General features: G+C 39.9%; 1 protein-coding gene across 5 annotated transcripts; it reads right to left on the minus strand.

Annotated features, from left to right (window-relative positions):
- Positions 1 to 1,675: 1,675 nt before the first annotated feature.
- LOC117406672 (uncharacterized) lies at positions 1,676 to 11,820 on the minus strand. Of its 5 annotated transcripts, none has more exons than XM_059028949.1 (7): positions 11,140 to 11,820; positions 6,492 to 6,596; positions 5,228 to 5,671; positions 4,318 to 4,377; positions 3,353 to 3,421; positions 3,016 to 3,084; positions 1,676 to 2,490 (listed from the first exon to the last, which is right to left on the minus strand). In XM_059028949.1, the coding sequence occupies exons 3-7, from the start codon at positions 5,646 to 5,648 to the stop codon at positions 1,982 to 1,984; spliced, it is 1,128 nt and encodes a 375-aa protein (XP_058884932.1). In that variant the 5' UTR covers positions 5,649 to 5,671; positions 6,492 to 6,596; positions 11,140 to 11,820; the 3' UTR covers positions 1,676 to 1,981. The 5 variants fall into 5 exon arrangements, with proteins under 5 accessions (XP_058884932.1, XP_058884929.1, XP_058884928.1 ...); XM_059028946.1 differs by having other exon boundaries at positions 5,228 to 5,684; XM_059028945.1 differs by lacking the exons at positions 6,492 to 6,596; positions 11,140 to 11,820 and having other exon boundaries at positions 1,676 to 2,487; positions 5,228 to 5,905.
- Between the last annotated feature and the right edge of the window lie 465 nt (positions 11,821 to 12,285).

Below are 12,285 nucleotides of genomic sequence, written 5' to 3' on the forward strand. Positions count from 1 at the left end.
TCCCACTCCCAGAGACATTAGGATATACAACACTCTCTGGATTATTAAGGTTTGACTCCAGGGCTCCAGTGCAAAGTATGGGAAAAGGAGAGGTTAGTGTTGGAAAAACAGAAAAACCTAGAAGCATGTCCAACAGTACAACAAAGTGTAGTATTATTAAATTATAGGACAGTAGTAAAACATGGTGAAAATACAGGAAAGCATGAATTCTCATGGGAAACCATGATACATTGGAACATGGGAAAACATAGAAAACTGCACAGTAATTAGGACATTTAACATACTCAACTTCTTATACACACACTTCTAATATTGAGCAACACCATGCAAGTCAGTTGTCCCTGAGTTTGCATCCGATTACGCCCTCTATTGAAATTCAACGTGTACTGTTTTATTTCTTCCCAGAAAGAGGCTGAGCAGCAACTAGATATCTTTTTGAGTTACATTATAATAAAGTTAGATTATGCTACGACTTGGCATAGCAAACCAATTTCAGCACGCAACATTACATTTTTATATGAAAGTTTCATCTCCTGTAAAACCCCTCTGAAAGGAACATTTACCCTAACCCTAACCCTAACCCTAACCCCCTCCCTCCTCACAATCTTGATTCAGACATATACGGATAAGGACTCATCCCCCTAACCAGCTCCACTAAAACAAGCTTTATAAAAGTGCTGAGGAACCAGGTAAACTCCCACAGCGCAATACAAAACCGCTGCTCTTACCAGCTACTCAGGCCAGTGTAATCATTAGTTTAGTAACATTCTTAAGTGCTAGGAACACAGAGAAACATGAAGGGACTGTATTTTCAAAGCGTTTATTCCAGCCTTTAATTAACTCAGATTTTTATTTTGAAAGAATAAAAACGCCTGTTGACAAAACTAGAACCAAACAAGCAATACAATCCGAGATCTATAAAGGAGTTGCATGTTCTCTACAGAGTTTAGCCACTGTAGTATGTATTTTTCTTTTCATAAACCTATGTGGTTTATAATGCCTGAACGTTTGCTTTTTATTTTTTCATGAGAGATTCCATCTTTGAGATCTACCTACATTTGTCAAGGTATGCCATTTTAGTGTAATTTACGCCATTTTTCAATATTATTTTTTTTAATTAGCCTACTTAAATATTGGTATTTCATTATACAAGTCAGATCGAAAAAGCAGCAAAAATATAGACGAGCACAAAACATGAGCGTTCATGGAATACTGCAGTTGTTTATGTCTGTCCTCGCGAGTGAAATAACCACAGAATTTGATCAACGTTTTCTGTTTATATAACCACTATAGAACAGAAAACACGTTGAAATTGAAATGAAACTGCTGCATTTGGAGAATTGCTGTCCTTATATCAAGCTCCGCATCTGCTTAGCAACGCAGCGTTGAAAAGGAACAGTGCAATTCGCCGGACATTCTACGGTTGGATTGAATAACTGGTATGTTCAGTCTGATGCCTTGACAGGAGTGCACTTCCATCTGTCCATAGATAGAGACAGCTCAAAATGACCACTCTACTATAAAGTCTAAATTGTTTAATTCTGGTTAATCTTAGCAGTATGAAGTTTCTTATTTTAATGTGCCATTTTTTTAAATACATAAGAGACACACACATTGATAGATATGACTTTTATTTTTAAATACAGTATTATTGTGAAAAAATAATGCAATGCAATATCTTCCAACTAAGCGATGACAGTAAAATACCATCAGACTACAACTACCACACCAGAAAGAAGGGTTTGTTTCAGTTTCAGTATTTTTAAAGAAATCAGCTCAGTGTGGTAGATTCCTGATCCATGGTGACACACGCAAGGTTTTGGAAATATACAAATCTGGGTTATTTTTATTCTAATCTTTTAGATATCTTTTATACTTTTGCCTGCTATAACCCAGCTGCTTTCTCCTGTAGATCACCAGTCCTGGTGGCAGTGGTGTTGTGGCGCTGTGCCAGGGTCCTCCGGAGATGTCTGCCATTGGTTCAGAAGGGCTCTGCAGCAGAAGCAGCAGGTGCCCTTGGTATCCGTGGGGAAGAGGAAGACTGAGAGGAATGTAGCCATACAGACTCTGGAGGTGTGGGAGCAGAGGTTGGCCTCCGTTCCTGTAGAGCCTCTGCAAGGGTGGCAAAGTTGGCATCTAACCTGTCTGACATCCAGGACATGGTGGAGTCCAGCCGGACCAGGTCCCGATGAATGTCTGCGAGATGACTGCCAATACTGCAGAAACCAGCCTCCATGGCTCCCTTTAGTCCCTGCTGGAAAGCCAACAATTCGTGCGATGAGATGCACCTCTCAGCCTCCTTTTGCCCCTGCAGAGGAGCCCTTTGCGGGCTGGCTTGGGTGGAGTGCCTAGGATGGCTAGATGGAGTTTCAGTGGGTTCCCTGCTCGGAAGAAACTCAGCATGGACGCTCCCTGTTCCCAGCCTGGCCCTAGAGGGGCCTGCTTCTCTTCCACCCCTCTCAGATATGGGAGATTGTACTTTTGGGGCTGCTTTGGAACAAAGGAAAAAATAATTTATTATAAGCTTATATAAATATGGCATTACTTTATAATTGCAAGACCTTTGTGGCAATACAGTGAAATTATAGCAGTTTAGAAGAGTTTCATGAATATCACATTTTATTTTATCCAAACCGTTATTGAAATAACTGTTAATTTTGAGATTTGTGCAAAGGGCACATCAGTGTGGAGTAGTGGTTAGGGCTCTGGACTCTTAACAGGAGGGTCTGGGTTCAATGCCAGGTGGGGGACACTGCTGCTGTACCCTTGAGCAAGGGACTTTGTCTAGATTGCGCCAGTAAAAACCCAACTATATGTAAAAAATAATGTGATCTGTATAATGTGAAATAATGAATAATGTGATATCTTGTAACAATTGTAAGTCGCCCTGGATAAGGGTGTCTGCTAAGAAATAAATAATAATAATAATAATAATAATAATAATAATAATAATAATAATAATAATAATAATAATAATAATAATAATTAGTACTGAGTAACCCTTACTCTAGTCACCTTTATCATGGGACCTCATATTCCTCGCACCAGGACCTGATTGACCCTTTGGTGCTGTTACACCATGCCCTGTAAAAGAGGGCAAGGGTTCATTTAAAAGCAAACTCTGCATTTTTTTGCATGGTGCATGTTAGGGATGGGCAACTGCGGTCCTGGAAGACCATTCTACTCCAGGTTTAACGGGTATATTGAAACAACTACCTGCTTTAAGACCTGGATGGAAGTTTACTCAGTCCAATTAAACAATAAGGAACATGGTTGTAACAAAGATTGAGACTGAAGTTGCCCATCCCTGCATATGCTACACTGTGGAAGACAACTGTGAAAGGAAACTTACTTTGCAGCAGGTAAGGAGTAGCGTGTCCCTCCTCCATAGGTCTGTCCAGTGACGAGGTAGACTGGTTGTCTGGGAAAAATAGAAAAAAAAAAAGATACAAATGAACAATACAGCTGAATATTTTCTTTAGAAAACCTATCCTGTACCCCTGGATTGCTACAGACCCTTGCCCCATGTAGTTATTCACAGTGATATTACAGGACATATTATAGGTGTTAATATTTATTTAAAAAGTGGGTCAAGGGGGGCTCCCGAGTGGCGCATCCAGTAAAAGCGCTCCAAGCGCTCCGACTGTGACCTGGGGTTCCTAGGGGGCGGTGCACAATTGGCTGAGCGCCGCCTGGGTAAGGAGGCCGATAGGGCACCTGCGGTTCTGCAGTGGAGCCGCCAGATCTATGTTGTCCTCCGGCACTATAGGTCTGGTGGCCTCGCTGTGGATCCGCAGTGCAAAAAATGACAGATTGGCAGGAACACGTTTCGGAGGACGCGTGTTCCAGCCGGCGTTTCCTGAGTCGGCGGGGGGGGGGGGGTCGAGGTTGCGACCGGTGAGCCGAGGATACAGATAATAATTGGGGATACAAAATTGGAGAGAAAAAACTGGGGTAAAAAAATGGCGACGACTAAATTAAAAAAATAAAAAAGTGCCTGGCCCCTTGTAAGGATCACAAGTAACATGATCAACATAGTTTGCAATTCTAATTCAGAGCGATGCCAAATCCATTCGAGTAGACAGGTCCTCATAAAGTGTCCAGGCAGTGTATATCCACAAAATGCAAAACACTGAACGCTAATACCAGAATTGGATGAACGTTCTAAAGATATAGCTTAAAATACAGAAGTGACATATATACAGCTATAAAAGGAATCTCTGCTTTATCTTCTTCGCAGAGAATATTCAGCGTTCAGAGAATGGAAATAAATGTTACTGTTCATTTCAAAGTTCTCCACTACTGTTTTACATGTACCTGTTTCATAATCAGAGGACAGTGACAACACAGGGCTCATTCTGCAACCAGGCTGCTTCCCTGTAGAGGTGAACAGGTTGGTTAGTGTATTCACTGTCAAGTGCCACTCTTATTTTACCTATGAAGTGCAAAGACACATTTTCTAAGAGGAATACAAAACTACACTAACATAAAACTAGAAAGAACCAACTTATTAAAAATAATACTGAATGCTTGGAAATGATAGTTTTGTGTACGGCTTTAAATACAAAGAAAAAGATGAATACCTCCTCCTGTAAGGACATTGTGTGCCCAGCACGAAGATCCATCTAAGCAATATGAGCAGCCCTCTGCAAAATACATTTCTGAAAATGTAATGGCTAATTTATACAGTCCAATAAATACAAGTACTTCGCTAGTTAAACAATGTTATTTTAGATGTCTTAGTTAGCCAACATTGGCAAAACCACTGTTAAAATATACCCATCGAATATAGATGTGAGCCTTGGTGTTTATACAGTGGTGTACGGCTGTTTGTTACAAATTCAATGTTTATTAGAGGCTTTTTCACAGTCATCTACATAATTAAAATACAGTCAAATATAAATTACATAAAGGGGAGGGCTTGTGGTTCATTCCAAACATTCAGAGTTTGGCAAAATGTAAAAAGTATAAACATATTTCAGTCATTTAAACAAATAAAAAACAATTAACCTCAGCATCCAACTAGAACTGCATTTGCCTTGTTTGTTTGGAGGAACGTACATAAAAATACAAACAATAAAAAAAATATTATAGTTGATACATAAAAAAAGCGATGGCATTTTAAATTGAAATAAAAGTGAAACGTTCCTAACGTTATCATAAACATATTTAAAGAACCCCCCCCAAAAAACCATCATTAACAAAATGACAGAACTATTGTACTCACCCTCAAGGGAGCGGAGCTGCGTGTGAAGGGTATCGACTCCCGTCACTGCACTTCTGGCGAGATCAGGCATTATAGCGAGGACCCTCTCGTCCAGTCGGGAGAGGCGTGAGGAGGGCGACGGAGCCCCTCTAGTCCTCTTGTCTGCCTGGATCTTCGCTAGCCTCGTTCTCACTCTGCGACGAAGGTCATTCAACTTCTTCTTTAAGTGCTTGGGCTCCCTCGCCATTCCCGAGACGGCACTGATTTTATCAGCAATTTCTTGCCACTTGCTTTTCCTGAGTGCAAGGGGATCCCTGTTTCCTGCGGTCCGCCTGTGGAACATCATCTCCACTTCCGTAAGGAGGATCTCGGTTTCATCACTGCTGAAGTTGGGCAGTCTGGTCCTGCTCAGCGTCAGTGTTGCCTCAGTGCCTTCATTCATTTCCCTTTGAGTACTTTCATCTTCTTTAAATAAAGACTGTTTGAACAACAGCGTAATGGCTTTTATGGTGCTACATGCGAACATTGTTGTAACCGTAATCCGGGTGACATTATTTGGTTAATTTTAACGGTATGAAGTTTTTTAAATGTATTTATTTATTTATTTTTATTAGTGTATTTGTCAATCTAGCAGACATTTATATTCGCAATGAATTTTAAAAGTAAACATGAAAATGACACCAACATAAAACTGTCAAAAATGACATACCTTTCGACATTATATGAAAATGTACACTAGTTTGAAAATAGTAGTTTATATCCTTATATACAGTGTATTCAAACATTTAAAATCTTAGTGGCATGCCAAGAAACATGCTGTTGCTGATAATATAGGAACAACTATACAGTACTGTGTCAAAGATTTAGGATCACATAAGAGATTGTTTTCAAATAGTGTAATGTAGAAATTGCTCCAGTTTAATTAAAAGATATGTATAGTGTTGTCATTTATGTCCAATTAAAAAGAGTGGAGCTAGCAACAATTCACAGATTAAATGAGGTGCACAGAGTAAAACGAAACAGGACAAGTTTACTTGTCTCAGGAATTCCTGAGGGTTGCAGACTTATTTTTTTTTTTATATATTTCTGATTTAAGGAAAACAACAATAGTTTGTTAAGACCACACATTTAAAGACATGAATACATGGGCCAGCAGATTGCCCAACCTCTTCAAATGTAGTTTTTCACCCAGACACTGTGGAACAAAGTGTAATTACACTCTTGATCTATGTTCTACAATAGAAAACCAACTGTAAATAAACAAATCGATGTACGCTTTACATACCATGCTAGTTGTTGGCGACGAGGAGTTGCTTTTTCTTCTAGTGCTAAAGCTGTATCTGCAGTACTTTTGTGCTCAACAGTATGCCTGGAGCTTCAGTCTGATGATCTGCTGGCACACAGCATACAGAGACAGGGACAGAGAGACAGAGACAGAGACGAGAGAGAGAGAGAGAGAGAGAGAGAGAGAGAGAGAGAGAGAGAGAGAGAGAGAGAGAGACAGAGAGAAACATCAAGTTAATGGAGCCAATTTTTAAAGCTTTTTACTCCAGTGTAATTTGCACGGTTTCATCTGAAAGGAGAAAGGCATCTGTTAATGTTCCATAATTTGTGGGAAACAACTTTGAGATACTCCAGAGCCCTTAAATTGCAGTTCTGAGTTGTTCTGTAACTTTTAATGGGTGTCTTTCGCCTTTGCAGAGAAAATGGTGTAAAATTACCAGCCAAAGTAAAGAAAAAGCATACTTTCAAATTGTTCACTTCAGTCTTTAATTACCTTTTATTCCTTTATTTAGAAATGAGGAGAGCACCTGCCAGTCACATAGAATATAAGAATGTTCTCCCTCAAGAAAAAAATAGTTATGCCCAATTAAAGACTGGAGAGAACACACTGATAATCTGGTCCATTTTCTGTCAAGAGAAATGCAATTACTGCATTAGTCTCCTGCCCCTGGTGGTCAGGGTTTGCATCTGGAAATGAGTTTGAAGGTCGATAGTCCATAGCACATTACCACAACACATCTTTCATGGATGCCGAACTGCTCCCTCAGCCTCTTAAAAGGGTGGTCCCTACTGAGCATGCTCGGCAGATACAAGGCTGTATGGGGATGCTTACATTGACACTTCTATCTGTTTTCCACTGGCACATCCTAATGGTATGGGTGCTTTTCCACTGGCTATTTGTCAAGCTGAGCGAGAGCCAAACTGTGAAACTCTGGCCTCACAACATATTTGGATCTGGCTCCGAGCCTAGCAGGACAAGGGGCAGGGGAAATGGTTTTTGTCATTACTGTAGTGGAAAAGAGGCATTAATGTGATACCCCTGCTCTGTGGAGAAACAGTCAGGGCTTCAGACACCAGTCATGCAAAAAAAGAGTCATCTAAATAAGATGCAGGGATAGAAAGACTCCAATTGCATAGCAGTTTGAGCCATTCATGGATTTACTATGAGTTTAATAAGACACACATGAGCTTGTTACCTACACACTGTGGCTACTCAAGCACCTATTTAAACCTGGAATGGGTGAAACTGCTATGCAATATGTCTTATTTCCATCCCTGAGATGTTATATTCCTTAGCACAGAAGTGTTTCTCAAAAATACAGCCTTCACATTTTTTTTTTAAATAAATTTAGTCATTGCCAATGATTTTACCCTAGTTTTCTCCCCAATTTGGAATCGCCAATTGTGTTATTAAATCCCGGTTCACTGCTACAACCCCCCGGCGACTCGGGAAATGGAGGCTAAAACACACGTCCTCCGAAATGTGTTCATGCCAAGCCGTCATTTTTCGCACTGCGGATCCACAGCGAAGTCATTAGATCTATAGTGCCGGAGGAAAACACAGATCTAAATGGCTCCACTGCAGAACCGCAGGCACCCTATCAGCCACAGGGGTCGCTGGTGCGTGGTGAACCATGGGTGGCCCTGCCGACCTAAGCCCTCCCTACCCAGGCAGCACTCGGATAATTGTGTGCCGACCCCTAGGAACCCCTGGTCACAGTCGGCAATGGACTCAAACCTGCGATCTCCAGGCTATAGCGTGCATCTTGCACTCCATGTGGAGTGCCTTTACTAGATGCACCACTGGGAGCCCCCTTGCCTTCACAATTTTGACAATTCCAGTTTCAATAGCATAGGTCTACTGTACTGTACTGTGCGTGACTTGCGGGGAGTAAATTGTGTTCCATCTGTATGTGATGTTATTGGAAAGTGTTGATCTTATTGACATTAAATTTTGTATTTTTTAAAAATCGTTTATTAATTTGAACAGAAAATTACATATTTTGAACTAGCTCCGACACTGTACTTTGCTCAGGAGCCGTTGCAGCCCTTGACACAGTCAAAAATGAGGATATTTTCTCTCTATCACAACGTTCTTAGGGAAAACCAGCGTTCCATTAAGCCAACAAACCTCTCAACATAAAACATGCTGTACCAGATTAAAATGTGAAAAGAAAAATACAAAAAAATGAACTTGTACCACAACAGATGAAATCGGTGAGAACAAAGAGAGATAGATTACAAGTCTTCTTTTTATAATTGAATTTTTGCTGTCCTGTGTTTTTTTTTTTTGGAGAAGAAAAAAAATTATTACTCAAACTAAGCTCTTCGATTAAATACTTCTTGAAAGTTATGTTAACAGTTCATAAATTCAGTGTGTATGTATGTGTGTGCGTACTATACTAACCGCCAGCATTCGCTGAGGGACATACATTGAACAGTTTTCTCTTTTTCATTTTAATTATTTTTCCTCTTGCTGTTTAATTGTTGTACGGTTGCACTTAATTGAATGTACATGTCTCTTGTCAGCCCCACACCCTCTTTGTGTTATCCTCGTGTGTGTATTTCTTGCCCCCAATGTGTGTCACCCTTCCCGTCTGCTTACCCTTTCCTGTTTGCGTCTGACTTTATTCTCTCTTTATTTCAGTGCTTATAAATATTACTGTTAGTTAGTAGTCACAGTTGCAGAGCAAATAAAAAAGCAACACATTGAAATTCCATTTGCTTGTCTCGTTTTTCTTTGCTGAACCTGTGCGCACCAGGCGCCACAATATGCTTTTATTAAAGACAGTTTTTTTTTTTGTCCGTGAATTACTCTCCCTGTCATTTTCTCTGTGATTTTGAACGCATTGGCCGTGACTGCTCCGTGATTTACGTCCAAATTTTCCGTGACAAACTCCTAGCCCTATGTTCAATAAAGGAAAACAAGAAAGCAAGGCATTCATATTATTATATCGTTAAAAAAGTGAAACAAGATTTTTTTGCTGACCACCAAAGACAATTTGTGCTTGTGTGTGCGCTTATAGCTGTCTCCTCGTACAGGAACACCTCCTAAAGAGAACACTTCGCCTAAGAGAACACACTTGTGGTGAAACAGATTGTTCCCATTGTAAATGCTCCGGCTGAAGGAACAGGAACTTCGCTTAAAAGAACACCTTCTTAGCACTGATAGCAATTCATCTACAGATACAGTACTGTTTTGTAAAAAAAGAAACTTGTCATCGCGAGAGTGTCTTGAGGGACACCGATTGGTTTATTAAATCTTTCCAGAACCGTATCACTGAATTGTTTTGTATTCTGATTTCCACGAGTGCACCTCATTGCTACAAAATGTCATGTAAACAAACGGCAAAATACGCGGCTGTTTCTCTTGCTACACAATGTTGGAAAGAGTTCTTGAAAAAAACCTGAATCGGGACACAAGTCGCCAAGCAATTTGTTGTTTCCCATTCTGGTGAGTTGCTTCACCATTCTATTAAATAATGTGCCTGTCTTGTATAGTGCTGCTGCATTTTGTAACGTGTGTTGGGGTGCTGTGCTAATTTAGACTTGACACACCTGGCAGCTAATTTCATAGTACGTAGCAATTTATGCTTTTTGACCGTGTTGTTTTGCTTTAGTTTTATTAATGTTAGTTTAAATGTTACTTTATTATTATAGTTTATTAACATACAATTTCCTATTGTTTTGCTTTTACTTATTCAGTTCATTTCATATGTCGATGCACATGCGTCATGATAAGTAATACATATGTATTTATTTACTTTATTGATTCATATTGTGTCTGGTGGCTAACTCTGTTTTAGAGAACACTTCGCTAGCTTCCCGAGGGGTATTCTCTTAGTTGTAGACTACTGTATAAGTGCAGTGGTACTGTACTTTAGTGTTTCAAGGCCTATTCGCACAGGAGACAATGCGATTTGTCCTGCGATAATATTATACTTCGCTGTGAAACTACCTTTCACACCAGTAGCGACAAGCACACACAATGTCATTGGTGACTCTCCTCTGATTGGTCATTGGTCAGTTCACTATCAACATGTCAACATGCACATACACATACTGTGATAACAAAAAATTAAATGGAAAAAAGTCGATTTATTTACACTAGTTAGTACAGCCAGTGGTACTGTCTAGCTAGCCATTTTCCATACAGTAATTTTAAGTTACATTTCCATACATCTTCCTATTGTTAAAAGGTATTTCGTTTCAACTCTGCTGTAAACGTTAAAAAAACAGACAAAAATGCAAACAAACAAACATCCAACTAGATTAACAAAGTTTAACAAAATAGTGATATTAGCGTGGTTGTTACTGTCCATAAAGCTTCAAGACGGCGCGTCTTGCATTCATTATCATCTTATCGGAGAACAAAATTCTACAGTTTGCAATAAAATAATAATACTTTATTATTAGACATGGCTGACGCTGACGCAGTGCTAGTGCAAGGTGCACACATGCATCCAACTCCAGGCTACGTTGTGAACGTATACATCATCACCCAATCAGAGAAGTGGAGCCGACTGAAAAAGCCGGCACCTGGACGTGTGTTTCGGTGCACAAAAGAACAAACGTAAATACGCTGAAATGGTTTATGCAACTCTTTTAAAGAAAGATACACGTGTAAAAAATGTCTCAAGCCGTCTTACCATCTGCAGCAGACATTGTGGACATGATGTATTTCGAATGTTTTTGTTCCCCAAAGCAGAGCAGGACTCCTTCATGTATTTAGCTCCCGTTTGTTCCAGACGTTGTAACATGGCGAACTGAAGACGCCTGCTTTCGTGGTTACTGCCGTTCAGAGCACTGCAGCTGCGCGTTAAATAACATGTCATGTACTACAGGAGTATGTTAATGCTCTTCACAGCCGTGGCTGGGCTTGAGGGGGCATGAAGGCTTCAGTGTGACAGTGTGGGAAACTCTTTTGTGTTCTTCCATTAGGCGCTTTACAAAAAAAAAAAAAAAAAAAACATTTAAAGATACCAACATTATATTAAACACTTGAGACCAGGTTAACCTTTTTTGATTTTTTTTTGTAAAAAGGTGTTTAAAGGTGAACCCTTGTTCTGTATCGAGGGCGATGGGATTGCCAGATTTTGTTTCCACATTTACTCCGTATAGAATTTGTTTGGAACCACCAGTGTGAAAAGATGGGGTTCAGTTGAAGATAAGGCTGTTACTTACCCCTATGGCGTTTGACAGCCCACCCAGCGTTCCGTTGAAAACTCCAGCACCCTGGGCAGCTGATAATTTGTTTTTATGCTGGTGGTGCTGATTCAGTTAATTTAAATAAATAGTTTAGATTTCATGAGGCATAGCTTTTGTTGTATTGTGAGCATGCATTTTTTTTTTATAATACATTACACTGACTTCCAATAGCAAGCTTGTATAGCTCATCCTTTCCTTAATATATATTTATGTAATGTAGTGCTACCCTATAAGGTTTTTTAAGAAAGTGTGGTCAGGTGGTTAAAGAAAAGGGCTTGTAACCAGGAGGTCCCCGGTTCAAATCCCATCTCAGCCCGACTCATTGTGTGACCCTGAGTAAGTCACTTAACCTCCTTGTGCTCCGTCTTTCGGGTGAGATGCACTTGTAAGTGTCTCTGCGGCTGCTGCATAGTTCACACACCCTAGTCTCTGTAAGTTGCCTTGGATAAAGGCATCTGCTAAATAAACAAATAATAATACTGTATTTAAGGCTTGATATAAAGGCTGATTTGATCAATTCATTGCCTTTTGAAATGCCCATTCAGTTGTTTCCCCTAACCCTAACCCCAGCTTGTTTTTATCATTTG

The sequence above is a fragment of the Acipenser ruthenus genome, chromosome 8, assembly GCF_902713425.1.
Source record: "Acipenser ruthenus chromosome 8, fAciRut3.2 maternal haplotype, whole genome shotgun sequence".
Classification (NCBI taxonomy): domain Eukaryota; kingdom Metazoa; phylum Chordata; class Actinopteri; order Acipenseriformes; family Acipenseridae; genus Acipenser; species Acipenser ruthenus.

Bases quoted from the DNA above. Each gene is read 5' to 3' on its own strand.
- LOC117406672 (XM_034010918.3), bottom strand. From the start codon at position 5,732: ATGTTCGCATGTAGCACCATAAAAGCCATTACGCTGTTGTTCAAACAG. The intron at 3,085-3,352 runs GTAAGTTTCCTT...CCTCTTTTACAG, and splicing joins TACTCCTTACCTGCTGCAAA to GGCATGGTGTAACAGCACCA. The intron at 2,491-3,015 runs GTGACTAGAGTA...TTTGTTCCAAAG, and splicing joins TATGAGGTCCCATGATAAAG to CAGCCCCAAAAGTACAATCT.